A 16739-nucleotide genomic window follows, 5' to 3' on the forward strand; every position below is an offset into this window, starting at 1 on the left:
ATTAATAAAGCATTTTTTCCCCTCTTAAGAAACATTTTGTTAGGTAGTGCCCTAAAAACATTACTTAAGCGTCGGGGTGCATTTTAAAATATTTTGTAAGAAAGTATCTTATGGTCCCTATATATTTAAGAAATTGACTTCAATTATATTATATGTCATTAGAACAAGAAACAACAGAATTTAAAATTAAAATAATTAAAAATTTGTACCTGTTGTTTGAGTTATTATACAATATAATTGTCTTTTGCTAGACTTCTGTTTCGATCATTTCTAATACAACTAAATTTGAGTAAGAATCATATATGTCATAAACAGATCAAATATTGAGACATCTTATTGTGGCAACTTATGAAATTAGAATTTAATATGTCACCAACATAAAAGAGAAGAAAAATTATAAGAAATGAGTGCCCCTATATCATCAAAGGTTCTCCTTGTCAATTATTATAAAGAACAACATTGAGCTTTTAAGGCCTCCTATTTAATTCAATTGCCTCCAACAAGATATAGTTATGATGAACCTTGTTAATTCACAGTGATGAAGGCAAACGATGGACATCCACATAGCCAGATAACACTGTCTGGTTTCGTTCTTTCACCTTTGCCTGATATATAACCCTGCAGATTCCAACAAAAATCTCATTTCCCCAAGCATTTAGAAAGAACACTCATAAAACTTTGAATCGAATATGCGCTGTGGTTAACCACAAAATGAAAAGAAATATAAGAAGAAACTTCATCTAAAGAATGCCACAAAAAAGGTCTCTACCTTGAGTCATCAAGCCACATTTCAGTGATCAAAGTTTCACCCGGGTACACATGTAAAAGGAAGCGTCCTGTTATGCTTTTAATCAAGTTTGGGTCTCCTCTGCAGATACATTTAATGATTGCCCTAACTGCAAATCCAAGCGTGCACAACCCGTGCAAAATTGGCCGAGAGAATCTTTGACAATGTGTTAGAACAAAGTTAGATAAACATAAAACTTTAGGTTGCATCTGGATATCCCATGACAGCAAAATCAAGTCCAGGTCATTGAATGCATCCAAATGCTCAATATATGGTGAACCTAGATAGAAATCATTTCATAAATGATAAATCCTAAGAAAAACCCTGATATGTACAACAGAATCTGGCTCATATTGAGCAATCAATTATATTTGATTCAGAAGCTATGTGAACTCAAAATTCCTCCCATCACATTCTTATTGCACAGGAAGAGCAAAAATGTTGGGAGTTGAACAACCAAAGATGAACTAGTGCTTTCAAGAGTTGACATAATGCTTGATTATATCATTGAATATTGAGATCCAGCTACATATTTTGGCCAATAAATATGACTTGAGATAAATTTAGTCAGTATCTTTTCATACTGATTATCTAAGTAGATGATTGTACTCCAAAATATCATCTAAATATGGTTTAGGATCTTAAATCACAGTTATTCAAAGTTCAATCACAGACAAAAGTCACAAGTTCACAACCACATCAACCAGTTTCAGATTGAAAGCAAAAGCTAGATAATAGTTCAGTTATAGAATTAAAGGAAGTACCAACCCTGCAATTTTGGCAACCATAGGATCTGAATGCAAAGGATTATAGTCACCAGATAGCCTATACAACAACGCCTGCAGAAGAACATGTCATTAATATTTAAATATCTCTCGCTCTTTCCATGTTCCATGGTTCCAAAAATATGGATTTCCATCATCTGTTTTGTTATAGGTATGAAGTTACATAATTATAGCATATAAACTAAAACACAACAGTGGCTTAAAATAAATATAATTAGCCATTTTGTAATTTCAGTTCCAGCAACTATGAAATTAATGCTACATGCCTGAGATGGTTGGGTAGAATCCTCAAACACTGCAAAAGGATGAGTTTTTGGAATTTTCACAGCTGAGGCCTTGTCAGTTTGATAGTTCGAGTAGGAATATGGCTGAGATGATTTTGAAAAGCCACCAGCACCTCGCAGAAAGACAGTTGTTCTGCAAAGTGATATACCATGTCATTTACAAGGAGAGTTAATTAAATGTTTAAAAGAGTCCTTACCGGTTCATGCACAATAATTCACCAGTCTCTTTCTCATAGCTCTTTGTTTCAAACTCAATGATAGCTGCCTTTCCTGAAAACAGAATTAAACATGAAAAAAAGCTTAGATCACTGCTTATGATACCACTGATATTGTCTTCAACAAAAATCAAGAAACCACAAAAAAAAAACCAGAGATTAAGTTTACCTATCAAAGATGTGAATTTCAAGAGAAAAATTAATCTATCAAAGAAAGATGAAGTTTTGACCCTTACTAGACTGTTTTATATTGCTCATTAACACAATGGGAGCATTTTTTAGATAATCAACTACTTAGTTTTACAAATGACCGAGTTGTACACATATTACCTCAAGTTGGGGTTCCTTGTGTGCGCGTGTGTGTGTGTGCCACACCAAGTTGTTAAATAGTAACGTTTCTGGTAATAATACAAACCTTTATCATGCAATCCTGCAAGACTGACCTTATTATGTATCTGCATCAACAATATAATAACATTAAATTTAATATATTTTAAAGATAATAAGTGGCACAGAAATGACAAGAAAAAGAAACCCAAGATGATTTTATAATTTATAGCAGAGCAATTGCTTTAAAAATAAAGAAGAAGAAAAAGATTAAGAAGAGAGGCTACCAACTTAGTATGCTTATTTTTTATAAATATCAACTTAGTATGCCATGTATGCTCAATAGGAAAGAAAGGTTTGATTTCCATCAATTACTGTATTATATTATGTTGTGTACTCCTTGGGGAAAGGAAAGAGAGGTGGGAGGGAGAGACAAGACTCTAACCCTATTTAGACCAGATGTTCCAAAATGGTGGTAAGACCAACATTAAAGAAATTCTAGACTCATTCACATGAAACTGAGGACAAGGAAGCTGAAAGTATTATGCATTTGGGCAAATCATGAAGTATCATTAATAGGTTCTAGTCAGAAGTCTTACACAAGCACTTGAAGGAAATGGCCGATATAATTCTATGTATTGTTGCCCATGCAACAGAAGACGTCGATCATATCTGGTAGAAAGAAACCAGAAATGCCCATTAGTTATCCCTGCATATGCTGAAAACACTAAAATCCATACAAGGGAGATTACAATCCAGAAAAGCAGTATAAATTCACACCTAGAGTAAGATTTTGGAGATGGGATAGAATACTAAATCATTCAAAATAAAATTTACATATAAATATGTAAAGAAACCCTTAGCCTTTCTCTGATCTGATTGGTACTTACTCTAACCCTGGCAAATTGAAACCATTTGGCAATGATGCAAGTGAAAATAGAGCAGCAAATGTTGGCAAGACCTATAAAAAGTATATAAATATATATATAAGAAGCATGCACAAACATAAAATTCCATTACTTAGAAACCAAATCCATTTATGATAAAGACATGAATATCACCCTTTTCTAATGTCAAACAAAACAAAATAATAATAATAACATCCATAAATATAACAGGCAAACAATACCGAAGCACTTTTTATTTCAATAATAATTGCCTGGAATTTAACGATACCTGCAGAGATTGTTCTCCATTTGCATGGTAAACATATTTAAGCTCGTCATCATCCACAGCATCCCGTGCGCATGCTCCAACACCCAATGCATAGAGCACTGAATCTCTGCTTTCAAAGAGATAAACTGTTAATATCATATGCTATTAAGTGCATATACATCTTCAGTCCCACAAACTACAATTCGAAGCAAGTAAAACATCACAAACACTCTGTAACAGTTAAAACTTCACCTTGCGGTATAGGTGTACGTCGTCTGCAGTCCGTCCCCCACATGTGCAACAAAATAAAATAAATATTAAATAAATAAACTCCAAAACAAAGCTTGAAAACAAAATTAATTCCAAAAATGTTTAGTCCAAGCTTTTTTTTTCTTTTCTTTTTTTATAAGTAAGTTTTTGGTCTCAAGGTGAGGGGGAAAGTGAGATTTGAACTAGTGACCTTTGGTTCATAAGAGTGCTACCCAATGTTAAGTAATATAAAAATAAACAAAAACTTCCACAAACAAAAATAAAAAAATCAACAAAAGTTAAATTGATATACAAAAGATAATATAAATGTAATCTGTAAATTATTTGTCATGCCTAGTGTTAGTATAAGCATTACTGTGCCCAAGTTTCTTTATAATCTAAACTGAGTGTTTTTTTTTTCATCTTAACTAAATATAAGAGTGGTGGAGAATATTTCAAATGGTAAACTTAGATACAATTTTTTAGATACAGTACCTTAGGTTCCTCGATTGAATTTAACCAATACAACAAAAACAACGTAATCTTTTCCAATGATTGGACACTTAAATTGAACCATGTTGTTCATCGGTCAATGCAACCACATGGTTGAATTTAATGAAACTACTACTACAACTAAGGAACATAGTAAAATGACTCATTTCCTATGTTTGGTTGCGACCTTGAAAACAAGCTAGATAACATTTGCTACCAAACAATTAAATTTGTAAGCGGAAAACGTTTTCCGCTCTCTCTATTGCTCGTCTTTTCCTTTGACTTGCGTTTTCCACTGTACCAAATAACAGCAGACGCAGGAAAAATGTTTTCCGCTTAAAAAAACGGAGCGTTAATGTGTAGATCATGTACTTTCTTATTTCTACAGTAAAACAGATGCCACAAAAGCTTGTAAGTTCTATAATCTGCTTCTTTTAGGCGAGCCGAAAATAACTGCTAATCTTAGTTGAATTACGCAGAAACAAGAATTAAGCTAAAAAGTTAGGAGTGCGAGAAAAGGGATCAAGTACCTCAGGGAATTTGTGAGAAAGAGCAAGCTGAGGATCAAACCCTGAAGATTCAGCCATCAAGCTGATGCGTTGAGATACCAATCTGAGAATCGGACGGGGTAAACGATATCAATTTCCTTTTTATTTTTCTTTTTTTAGCGAAGATCATAAGATAAGATCAGCTTTGTTACTTACTCGGAAAATAATAAATGAATAACTAGCCTCGTTTGCGTGTGTAAGGATACTTTTTATTTTTTTTATTTTTAGATTTACACATTTTACTCTGACAGATTTATTTTATTTTTATTTTAAGAAAAAATTATATTAGTATGAGAGAAAAATATGGTGGTAGAAAAAAAAATTTAGTGATAAAAAAAATGGAAAGTTCGTGGAAAAAAAAGTTTTATTTTTTTATTTTTTTTCAAACCAAAAAAAAAAAGAAATTATATTAATACTTAACCATTAATGTGATTGAGAAATGTGGAGGTAGGAGAAAAAAAAAATTTTATTTAAAATGCTAACGAATGCCATTAAAATATTGGTTAATAACCCATTTAAAAAAAAGTTTTTATAAGAAAAAAAAAACAATTAATGTTTTGATAGTTTTTTTTCATTTCTCATAAAAATAATGTCAAAATTTTCCTAAAATAAATTCTTAACTAATATCCTAAAGGCACTCGTTAACATGACTTTTTTTTTTTTTTTTTAATTTAGCTAAAAATTATGAGTTTTTAAATTACTAATTTTATATGTAGGGATATTGGGCCCATGAACTTATTATTTATATATATATATATATATTGGGCCTAGGGCCCAATCTGAGAACGTAAAGTCGTCTGAGGAGGAGTAAACATTGTCAGAGGAATCTATGTTAGTAAATGAAGAAGTTAGTTTTGGTCATAAGGGCTCAAAAGGGTGGGCCGAGGATGAATGCCTCCTCAGCTAACCAAAACTAAGGTCAGAAGAGGTAGCCTGCCGTCCAATGGAACGTTCCAGAAAATTCTGTTGATACGGATAAATATCATAGAAACATAGGATAGGGGGGAGTCCTAAAATATCTAAGGAAAAAGCTGCTACCACTGCATTGAATGCTCTACAGCTAACCTTCTGGCCGCATTAATATGGAAGTGATAACTGAACAATGGTTTTCAGCTTTATAACTACTACACAAAGACTTTAGGAAGGTGCTGATGGGACAAGTATTAACACCAACCATCTGGCCTGCACGTGAAGAGTAAAGATGAAAGGGGAAAAAAGTATAAAAAAAAGAAGGAGACAATGAGAGAGGGAGATCGAGAAAATAAGAGAAAAATATTGTAACAATCAATAACTGAATTTGTAATCAAACTTGAGATATATATATGAACTGATCTCCTCGGACTTTGTCGATGACAATTTTCTTTAGTTCAAACCAGTCTACCTTCCTTTTTTTGTCATCTGAATCCATTTTACTTGTTGTCTAACTCATTAAAGCCCAGTTTTCCAACCCACTTTCTATAATTTCATTTTATTGAGTTTTTTGGGCCTAAATTCATCCATCAATTGGGCTGGGTACCCAAACTGAGTCTTTACATTACATATCTAACCCTATGATTTAAGTTTTAAAAACAGATGAATTTGAAGGTATTTTGGGCATTTAAATTGAGAATCCTAAACAGGAAAAGCCTCTTAAATAGTACTAGCCTCTTAGCACATATGTGCTACTCTTCTATTTTTTGGGTAAGGATTAATTTAGAGAATTCATTATAATTTGGGATTACTACATTTTTCAATTACAAAAAAATCTAAAGGTGTAATGAGCATTATGCAATTGCAGGTGAAATAATTTTTCATTACACCCCTAGGTTTTTTTGGTTTAATGTCATAATTTTCATCACACCTCTAGTGTCTTTACACACGTGTTGCGCGTGCTAAAAAACTCTTCTATTTTTTTTTCGAAAGGAAAAAACTTTTCAAGGTTGATGTATTTTTCAGTCACAAAAATCCCTAGGAGTGTGATGACATGTAGCACATAATATAAACACATTTGGAAATACATAAATCTAATCATATCTCTAGATATTTTCATGATTGGAAAATGAATCGGTCATAAATTATGATAAATGAAAAGTAGTCCCTTAGAGAAAAGTAAAAATAAAAAGATGAGTATGCAAGAACGTGCAAAAAGGCTAGTGTCTTCTAATGTGATTGTCAAATTGTTTATATCATTAGAAAATTAGTTTTAGAAACATTACCCAATTTGAATGCTCCTCGAACTAATGCTTATGTCCAATAGCATAAATGAGCTTCAATGTACATAATAGCTCTTTTGTGCATATTTAGAGACTTTTCTATTTTTTAAATGTCAATACTTTATTTATCTTAACTTTTTTCCCATTAAAATACAAATTGTAATTATAATGATAAGATACAAAAAGAACAAACTTTTGTCAATGGATTCATCTCTTCCTACCTTTACTTGATTTATAAAGAAAAAATCACCAAAAATTAGTGTATAATTAATCCCAACATCTTAAAAGAATTATGTAAACATGACTATTAAAATATTCATAATTTTTTTACCACTTTAAAGCCAACAAAACATTTACTATTCAAGTAACAATACTTTGTATTAGTCTCATGATTAATACGATACAAAATTAAGACTCAACTTCAATTAAAATATTTATCAAACAAAAAAAAGACTTAAACTTTTTTTTTTTTTTTTACATTCTTGGAGGAGAGAATAAAAATCATTACGGAGAACTTTGCAATTTTTATAGAATCTAAATTCAAATGAGAAAAGAATGGAGGAAATGAAAGGCCTTGAAAGGTAAATGATTTGTATATCTTGCAAAGCTATGATATTTTTAAAAGTTTTGAATGCATGCGTGGAGAGACTTTTTTATTTTTGTAAAATTTGTCATTAATGATTTCAACATCAATAAGTGTTTTTTTTTTTTTTTTTTTTTTTTGGTGTGGGAGATCAAAGCATGCCTTTTAAAATACCACTCGTACTATACATGAATTTGAAATCCACTTTGATTTGTAAGATCTTAGACATATTCCCATTCACGGTTTCTCGAAGCCATAATTTGCTAATGAAATTGTATAAGAAATTCTAAAATCTAAAAAGTAAAGGAAAAAAAAAGAATTTCAAAGAATAAGTTAGACATGATCATGAACATCAACTCTCAACATGTTGATCCTCACTTAATTGAGTGTAAAGATATTGCTCCAATACCAGAAGGCCTTGTTTGTGCAAATCTTCTACAAAATATAGAAAACCAGCTGACAAAATTAACATGCTATAATTTCCTGATAGAATTATATAAGAAATTCTAAAATCTAAAAAGAAAAAGAAAAAATTAAATTAAAAGATCTGGGCGTAATAAAGTTCTAGGCATGCAGAAGAAATGCTATCATGGTCTTGGAATATTTTGGCAAACAGAACCCAGTAAACAAAAAACAAAAAATTTAAAAAGAACGTGAAAGAGAGATAAGGATGCTTAGCATATAATTAAAATATTGTATAAGATCTTTGTCAATAAATTCCTGCCTACACAGCACCAAATTTAAATAAATAAATCACAACCCATAAAAACCAAAATTGGGGATCACAACACAAAAACTCAAATGTCAATAACAAAATATAGAGAGAGATTAGAGTACCTACCTTTTAAATTCTATTTTGAACGGTGGCACTTTTTTTTTTTTTTTTTTGCACTTTGTCGCTGCCTTTTTTCTAACTTTTTGCTTTGATCATGGTCCTCTGTAGCTCTTAACGTAGCAAGGTGGGGTTTTTTTTTTTTTTTTTTTTTGAATTATTAAAGATGGGACGTGAGGATAAGGATGGCCAGCCTTAAGATAGAATTGTAAGAGCATCAGTAGTGGGCTTGTCATATGCCAAATATAAGATACATTTGGCATACAAGCCCAACAAATGCTCAGCAACTAGAAGGCCATATGGGAAAAGCCAAATTTTTTTTTAGATTTAGCTACAGTACCATCTCAAATGTAAGATAGTACTGTAGCTGAATGGTATAAAAAAAAAAAAAAAAAAAAAATTTAATGCTCTCTCTACGTTTTACCCGGCAATTTCTCTCTCCTCTCTCATTTTTTCTCTTTCTTTTCTCTCTCTTCCTTCTCTGTTTCTCATCCCCTCTCTCTCTCGCCATTGTCAAGCTTCTCTCTCGGAGCTCACGCCGAATCACCAAGCCAGATCGGAGCTCACGCCAGATCAGATTTCTAGATCAGCGTGGTGGCGAGGTTGGTGGCACGGTTGAGATGAGCGTGGTGGTTGGAGGTTAACGCGGTGGAGATCTGCATAAAGACCAGCGTTTGGTGGGTTTGGTGGTGTTGACATGGTGGCCAATTTCTAGGTTTGGTGGCCGGCGTTTGGTTGGTTGGGTTGCTATGGGTTTGCTGGGTTTGTAGTGGGTACATGGTGGGTTTTATTTTGGGTTTTTGGTTCCGGTGGGATTTTGTTGGGCCGAGGGTGGTGGTGGCACGGTGGGATTGTTGTTTTGAGAGGGTTGTTGTTGTTGTTGCTGTTGGGGCGTGGTGGTGAGAGAAGAAGGGGGCTTTTGCTTTTTGGGAGGTCGGTCTTCTTCATCGTCGTCAATGTCAACGTCAGCGTCAACGTTTGGTGGTGTTGACATGGTGGCCGGTTTCTGGGTTTAGTGGTCGGCGTTTGGTTGGTTGGGTTGCTATAGGTTTGCTGGGTTTGTAGTGGGTACTTGGTGGGTTTTATTTTGTTTTTTTTTTTTTTTTTTTGGGTTTTTGGTTCCGGTGGGATTTTGTTGGGCCGAGGGTAGTGGTGGCTAGTGCTAGAGGTTGAGGGAGAAAGAGAAGAAAAGGAAGAGAAAAAAAAATAGTAAAAAAAGGAATAAAAAAATTATTTAAATAAAATGGGAAAAAAATAGAGTTTTGGGATGTTGGGTGTATTGTAAAATGGTATGGTATAATTGATAAAGTAGCTTTTTGGGATGGTAAAATAAGATGAGATAGCAAAACCGGCTGTGGATGCTCTTAGCATTCGCATCAGGAAATGCTATTCTATCATATTTTACCATCCCAAAAAGCTAATTTATCAATTATACTATACCATTTTACAACACTCTCAACGTCCCACCTTTTATTTTCCTATCCTACTCATTAAAATAATATATTTACGCATCAAAATATATAACCAACAAAATGTACTCCTCTTAGAAAACCCAGAAACCCTGTTCCAAAAAAAGAAAAACCTAGAAACCTACCTTGCCACCACCACGCCACCGACCAGCAACCACCAGCATAACCAAACTCACCACCAACAACAACCACAAGAAAGAACAACCAAGAGGAAAAGAAACACAAAAAATTGCCAAAAACCACCACCACCAATCGAGGAAATTGCCAAAAAATTGCCAAGAAACACGAAAATTTGCTAGAAACACACCAAGAGAAAAAACCACTTCAAACCCACCATGTTGACTCGCCGATCTCCACAAGCCACTGATCAGCAACCCCAATCCACCAATTAGCAAGCCTAAGCCACCGATCAAAAACCCAGGCCGTCGATTTGAAACCCAGGCCGTCGAAAATACGCTATCATCGATTTGTAACCCACGCCATCATCGCCATGAGAAACACCATCACCGCCACGCCTTCGTCGAACCTTACTTCGGCCAACAGTGAGTCAAAGAGTGAGAGAGGGTAGATGAGAAAATAGAAAGAGAGAGTTGAGAAAGAAAGAAGATGTCTAGCCCCAGAGAAAAGAGAATGAGAAGACAGAGGAAAAAGAGAGAGAGAGAAAGAGAGAATAAAAGTGATTAAAAATTTTATACAATAGTGCTACAGTGCCATTCTACATGTAAAATGGCACTGTAGCAACATTGTAAAATTTTTTACAATTGTTCCCATTTGGCAGTTCGGATGCTGAGCTCTTTTAGGCCCGAAATGCCAAATTTTCCTTACATTTGGCATTTGCCAGGCCCAGTGCAAATGCACTAACTACAAGATTGCTAAGTGCTAAAACTGGTCGACGATAATGGGAAGTTTAATCTTTAAATTTGTACCTGGTTTTGTACATGGGTGAAATCATGGATGAGGATAACTATAAATAGGTTTTTTTTTTTTTTTTTTTTTTTTTTTAAAGTTTAATAGTCTTTATTTATTTTTGTTGCGGTAAAAGGCTCACATGAAAAAACTTAAAAGCATTTTTTTAGGAGTACAACATGGGAAGTGAAATTTAAATATAATCAATTGTGAAAGAGGAAAAAAAAAATTTGATAATTGAAAAAGTGGGAAACGTTATTGGCATGTTAAAACTAAAAGCATGGAAAGTGGAATTCAACTGGCTATTTTTTGTATTTACATATCTATCCTGTTAGTTGAAAAACATGTAAGAGAATAGATCGAGGGTATTTTGAGCATCAAAACTGAGGAATTCAAAAAAGGAAAGCCCTTTAAATAGTAGTATAGAAAGTATAGAATCTATAGATAATAATTATTATACGAAAGTCTCAGAATTATTACCTACCTTGCTTTAAAATTTAGTAATTTATTATTACGTGACTTCGATGAAATAATAAATAAAATTTTTATTGTTTATTTAAATTACACATTCCTGGTCACATGAGCAAAGAAAGTAATCAAATTTGTCAAAAGACATTCCAATGATTTTCAAAGGTATGTATCTTGGGGAAAAATGGGCATTTATCCCTAATTTACGAATTATGCAGCAAAATGCCCTTTGTTTTGAAACTATTTAGCAAAATCTCTTTGTTTTTAAAACTTGATTTTAACAAAATCAAGTTACAGATTCCAATGATTTTCAAGTTCTATGCATATTTTACCACTTAAATTTTTTTGAAAATTTAAGTGAAACTCGACATTGCTAATGTCGAGTTCGACTTAAAAATATACATAGAACTCAATTTTGAGGATATCAAGTTTTACACAGAACTTGATTTTGTTAAAATCGAGTATAAAAAACTGGGGCATTTTGTTAATTTCAAAACAGGGGTATTTTGCTGTATAATTTGTAAATTAGGGGCAAATGTTCATTTTCCCATTTATCTTGATATCCCTTTGTAGTTGCACGATTTTTCTGGTCCAAATCCTACTGATCAGGCCTTGGCCCAAGGCGCAACACACAATAAATTTTTGTAGAGGATGGGTCAAAGAACTTAGCCTCAGTGAACTTAGTCGGTCTGATGCATGGACAATGTTATTGCAGAAACAAAAAAAAAAAAAAAAAAAAAAAAAAAAAAAAAAAAAAAAAAAAAAAACACAAGAATGGATGTCTAACAGAAGATTCTATTTCCTGGGCACAGATCCTACATTTTTCGTCCCTCTCTTTGAGGGACTCCACTACATTATATAGGTCTCTCATTCTTATCTGAACCTTACACTTGTTGATCATCTAAGCTCCCACTTGAGCACTTGTCCTATCAGACACCCTTATCACTCCCTTGTGAGTTGCAGTGGCCAAGGTAGCACTGTTCAGGGGTCTTTTCCTCGTTAATGCGGCCAAGAGGGTGGTTGTGACACATTTAATGTGGTGGTGGCAGCTTTCCATGAGATATTTTGGGTTTTATTCTTTTTTATATGCTTGGAGGATGAACTACAATGGTTGGGGCGAGCTCTTGATCCGGACTTCGTAATGTCCGATGAGGAGTTACTCCTCGGACAGGTTTCTTTTACCGCAATTGGGTTTAAATAATGTTTGGGCTATGACTTCTCCTCGGACAGGATTTTTCTCGGACGGGCCCGTAGTTTAATTAGCCCATTATTTTGGGCCGGGCCCCACACCCTTGTTTATACTTTATTTTATTTTTTTGATTAACTGTTTAATTTGTTTCAAAATATGAGTATTTTGCTGTATAATTTGTAAATTAGGGGCAAATGTCCATTTTTCCCATGTGTCTTGATATCCCTTGTTTGGACTTTTTTTATTTATTAACTGTTTAGATGTTTTGGACTTTGGACACTCACATCAAACATCCATCATTTAGAAAGTTCATACAATCTCTTAATTAGTTTGGAAACACGCTATTCAAACCTTCTAGATGAATTGAAGAACAATGATTTTTCAGCCAAAATTTTTTTTTGGTGAATCTTAGATATCTACTGTTTGGAGGTTTGAATACCTTACATGCAAGAGATTTCTATTATTGTGAATATCAAATATTCACCATTTGGTAATGTGATATACATTTACCATTTGGTAATGTAAAACATTCCCTTAATTAGTTTGTGATATCTAGACCTTTTAGAGGATTTCTAAAAGTGTATATCTTAGATATCCTCTATTTAGATTTTAGAGGTTTGAATACCCCACATCTAAGAGAGTTCCAATATTGTGTATATAAAAAATCCACAATTCGGTAAGGTGATACAATCTCCTAATTAGTTTGGAAACTCGATATCCAAACTTTCTAGAGGGTTTCCAAAATTGTGTATCTCTGAAGCTATTTGGTTCAAAGAAAAAAGTAATGTATTTTGTTTTCATTTCCAGTTTTATGTGGGACTTACCACTAAAAAACTAGTTTTTTTTTTTTTTGTTACTTAGTTTTCTTTTTCAGTATCCAAAAATGTGAGTTTGGATACAAAAAATGAATACATATTTTTACCAGTTTCATTTTCACTAAAATGAATACAGTGACACTTTTGTGTGTGTGTGTGTGTGTGTGTGTATGTATATATATATATATATTGTGGAGACCAGTTAATTAGGAAGTATTATTAAAACAGTATTAATTGGGCCTATGGCTTAATCTGAGGATGTTAGACCATCTGAGAAGGCCCAAATAAATGTCATAAGGGGAATGAAATGGAGAGAAGAGTAGAGACAATGTGAGATAGGGCCCAATAACCGTCTGAGGACAAAAACCTTCTCGGCAACATGTGTCCGAGGTGAATCTGAGTGCCTTATCATCGCAGACTTACTTCAGGGTTACATCACAACTAAGGGTAGGACATTGGACCAGGGATAAGAATAAAAAGGTAGACAAATATCTTCAAAAGCCGCTACCTCCCATTAATTGCCTCTCAACCAACTCTCTGGCCGCATTAATATGGAAGCGATGCCTGGACAGTGATCAAGCAGCCTTACAGCTACTGGTTGATGGTTCTAGGAAGTGTTGGATGGGACAGGAAGGAATCCCCCAAATCTAACCTACACGTGTGTGGTAAGGATGACACCAAGATTGCAATATATAACATGGAAGAATGCACTGAGAGAAAGGATCAGAACTCTTGTACAATTTTTGTTTTGAAGAAAACCATATGAAACAAATAACTTAGTTTGTTTCGAGGATAAATTTGCTAATCTTATTTGTGTTAAACCATCTTGAATTGTTAAGTCTAATCATTTTTCTTCTAGGATAAATCTAGTTCTTCTATCCACGCTCTACAAATTTATTATTTGGGCCGTTAGCGTTTTAGCCCAATCCGGTTTTGGGACTAATTCAATTTCAGTCCTTACATATATATATAAAACAAAGTTTATGGGCCCACACACTCGTCCTTTCCTTTATTACTCCCAATAGCTCTCTCTCTTCCCCCCTACCCAACATAACAACGAAGTTCTCTCTCTCCACACCCCTTCGAATCTTCACTATTCCCCCTCTTTTGTCTCGATACCAATAACCGTACCATCAAACACTCTCTTTACTTGGTAAGACACCTCTCTCTCTCTCCCCCCTTGGAAAAATCAGTTGCTCTTTTCTCTCTTCACATTGAACGAAGTTCTTGATTATATATATATATATATATTAATTTGCATTAAGCTAATTAGGGTTTGGTGGTGGGTGTGGCTATGATGATGGTAGTATGGGTTTTGATTTGGGTATGAGTGTGACTGTGGTTGTGGTTATGGTATGGTTGGTTTTGATTTGGGTTTGGGTCTTGTGATAATAGTGTGGGTTTTGAATCCATTTGCATATGATTAGGTGTATCGATGAGAGGATATGGTGGTGATGGTGTTTGGTGGGGGCAAATGGGTGTGATTGTTTCTCTCTCTCTCTTTCTCTTCCTTTGTAGGTACATATTTGGTGGTGGTGTGGTAATGGAGTTGGGTTTTGATCAATTGTGATGGGGGATTGAACATGTGGTGGTGATAGATGTGGACGCTGATGGAATTGGTTTTATTGTTAGTGTGGGTGTTATGTTGAATTTTTAATTGAAAATACAATGTGAAAACAAACAAAAGGTGGACCAAAAAGGTTGTGTGAAACATAAAATGAGTTGGGAATAAAAATTGAGTACAAAAAATGAAAAGTGAAAATGAATATACACCAACACAAACCAAATAGCACCTTATATATCCGATATTTTGAGGTTTGGATACCTCACATCCAATAGTTTGGAAACTTGGTGTCCGTTTGACTTGGACTTATTTGCTTAGATTTTAGTTTTCATGTACAACTTTTTAAAACTTCATTTTTTCTCATATTATTGAAGAATAAGTATACTTTAGCACACTTTTAATAAAAAGCTAGATAAATTGTTTCCAAATGAACACTTGATATACAAACAATCCAAAGGATTCCTAGAAGTGTTTATTTTAGATAGCTACTATTTAAAGGTTTAGATACCTTACATCCAAAATATTTTTAGAACACAAACATCCATCATTTTGTTAAATTACCGATTGTCTCAAAAGATTAAACTATTGAGATATGGTAAATTTAATCATTTAACCATATACTTCTAATGTTTCCCCTTATGTGTGGGCTGAAATTACCTTTTAATAGGTGAGGCCTAACACATGAGAATTTAAATGGGAGGTAGAGTGGAGGACACAATGATCGAACTTAGGATCTCATGCTCTGATACCATGTTAAATTATCAATTGTCTAAAAATGTTAAGCTATTGGGATATGGTAAATTTAATCATTTAACCATATACTTCTAAGTTCTAACACATTTGTTAAGGTGATACAAACTTCTAATTAGTTTGAAAACTTGATATCTAAATCTTCTACAGGATTTCTAGAGGTGCGTTTATTAGATATTCCCACTTTTTGGAGGTTTGGAATACCTTGCATGTAAGAGATTGGAAACTTGATATCCAAACATTTCAAATGATTTCTTGAAGCATGTATCCTAGATATCCATCATTTGGATGCTTTGACACCTCGCATCCAAGAATTTATAGTATTGTGTATATCAAACATCCAACTTTTGTAAGGTGATGCATTCTCCTAATTAGTTTGGAAACTTGATATCCAAACTTTATGGAGAATTTTCAAAACGGTGTATTAGATATATATATATATATATATATATTTTTTTTTTAAGGTTTGGATAACTCATGTTAAAAAGATTTTTAGTATTGTGTATATCAATCATTCACCATTTGGTAAAGTGATACAATATCATACTCGTTGAAAAAGTTTTACCTTTTGGCTTATGGTTTAGTTTTAGTCTTATTTTTGGGGCAAAAAACCTAGCTTTTAATTTAATTGATTTAATTTGATTATTTTGAAATAAATTAGTTTTAAGACTTTTTAAATATATTTAACATAAAAATTACTAGATTTATTTTTTTGATAAATACTATGTAAATAAATTACAAAAGATAAGTAATTTCCGAATGAACACTAAAGTTTTGTGTGTTATTTGTCGTTGGTGAAATAAAGTGTTTAATTCTATGCCTTGTAAGTTTGAAATTCATTTCAAATTTGATATTCTAATTTATAAAATAATAATTTTTTTTTTCTTTCAAGAATCTCAAAAATGGTATAAACTTGTTAAAAAAAAAGAAGAAAAAGGAATAAACTTAGCATTTTCTGGTTAATTCGCGTTCGCGAGACTTCGCCAAAATACTTTGAAACAGTTAAAAATATTCATATAAATGAGAGTCAAGTAACCACACTTCTCAGTCCACTATGCGCTCGCTTTGGCTCACCACAATCAAACCGTTAACAATACGATTATTCTCTTATAAGACCTACAGCTGGAAA

At 33.3% G+C, this 16739-nt stretch overlaps 1 protein-coding gene across 1 annotated transcript; it reads right to left on the reverse strand.

The window, feature by feature from the left end:
* Nucleotides 1-284: 284 nt before the first annotated feature.
* Nucleotides 285-5019, reverse strand: LOC126712519 (enoyl-CoA hydratase 2, peroxisomal). The gene is made up of 11 exons (XM_050411871.1): nt 4825-5019; nt 3806-3828; nt 3575-3680; nt 3289-3359; nt 2998-3070; nt 2487-2526; nt 2054-2126; nt 1839-1989; nt 1556-1626; nt 770-943; nt 285-618 (listed from the first exon to the last, which is right to left on the reverse strand). The coding sequence occupies exons 1-11, from the start codon at nt 4879-4881 to the stop codon at nt 531-533; spliced, it is 927 nt and encodes a 308-aa protein (XP_050267828.1). The 5' UTR covers nt 4882-5019; the 3' UTR covers nt 285-530.
* Between the last annotated feature and the right edge of the window lie 11720 nt (nt 5020-16739).

The sequence above is a fragment of the Quercus robur genome, chromosome 2, assembly GCF_932294415.1.
Source record: "Quercus robur chromosome 2, dhQueRobu3.1, whole genome shotgun sequence".
Classification (NCBI taxonomy): domain Eukaryota; kingdom Viridiplantae; phylum Streptophyta; class Magnoliopsida; order Fagales; family Fagaceae; genus Quercus; species Quercus robur.

What these genes read in the sequence shown, in the direction of transcription:
- LOC126712519 (XM_050411871.1), bottom strand. Translation starts at nt 4,881, where the DNA reads ATGGCTGAATCTTCAGGGTTTGATCCTCAGCTTGCTCTTTCTCACAAA. An exon ending in ATTCTACCCAACCATCTCAG is followed by an intron (nt 1,627 to 1,838) that starts GCATGTAGCATT and finishes GTTCTTCTGCAG; the next exon opens with GCGTTGTTGTATAGGCTATC. An exon ending in ATGGTTGCCAAAATTGCAGG is followed by an intron (nt 944 to 1,555) that starts GTTGGTACTTCC and finishes ACATTGTCAAAG; the next exon opens with ATTCTCTCGGCCAATTTTGC.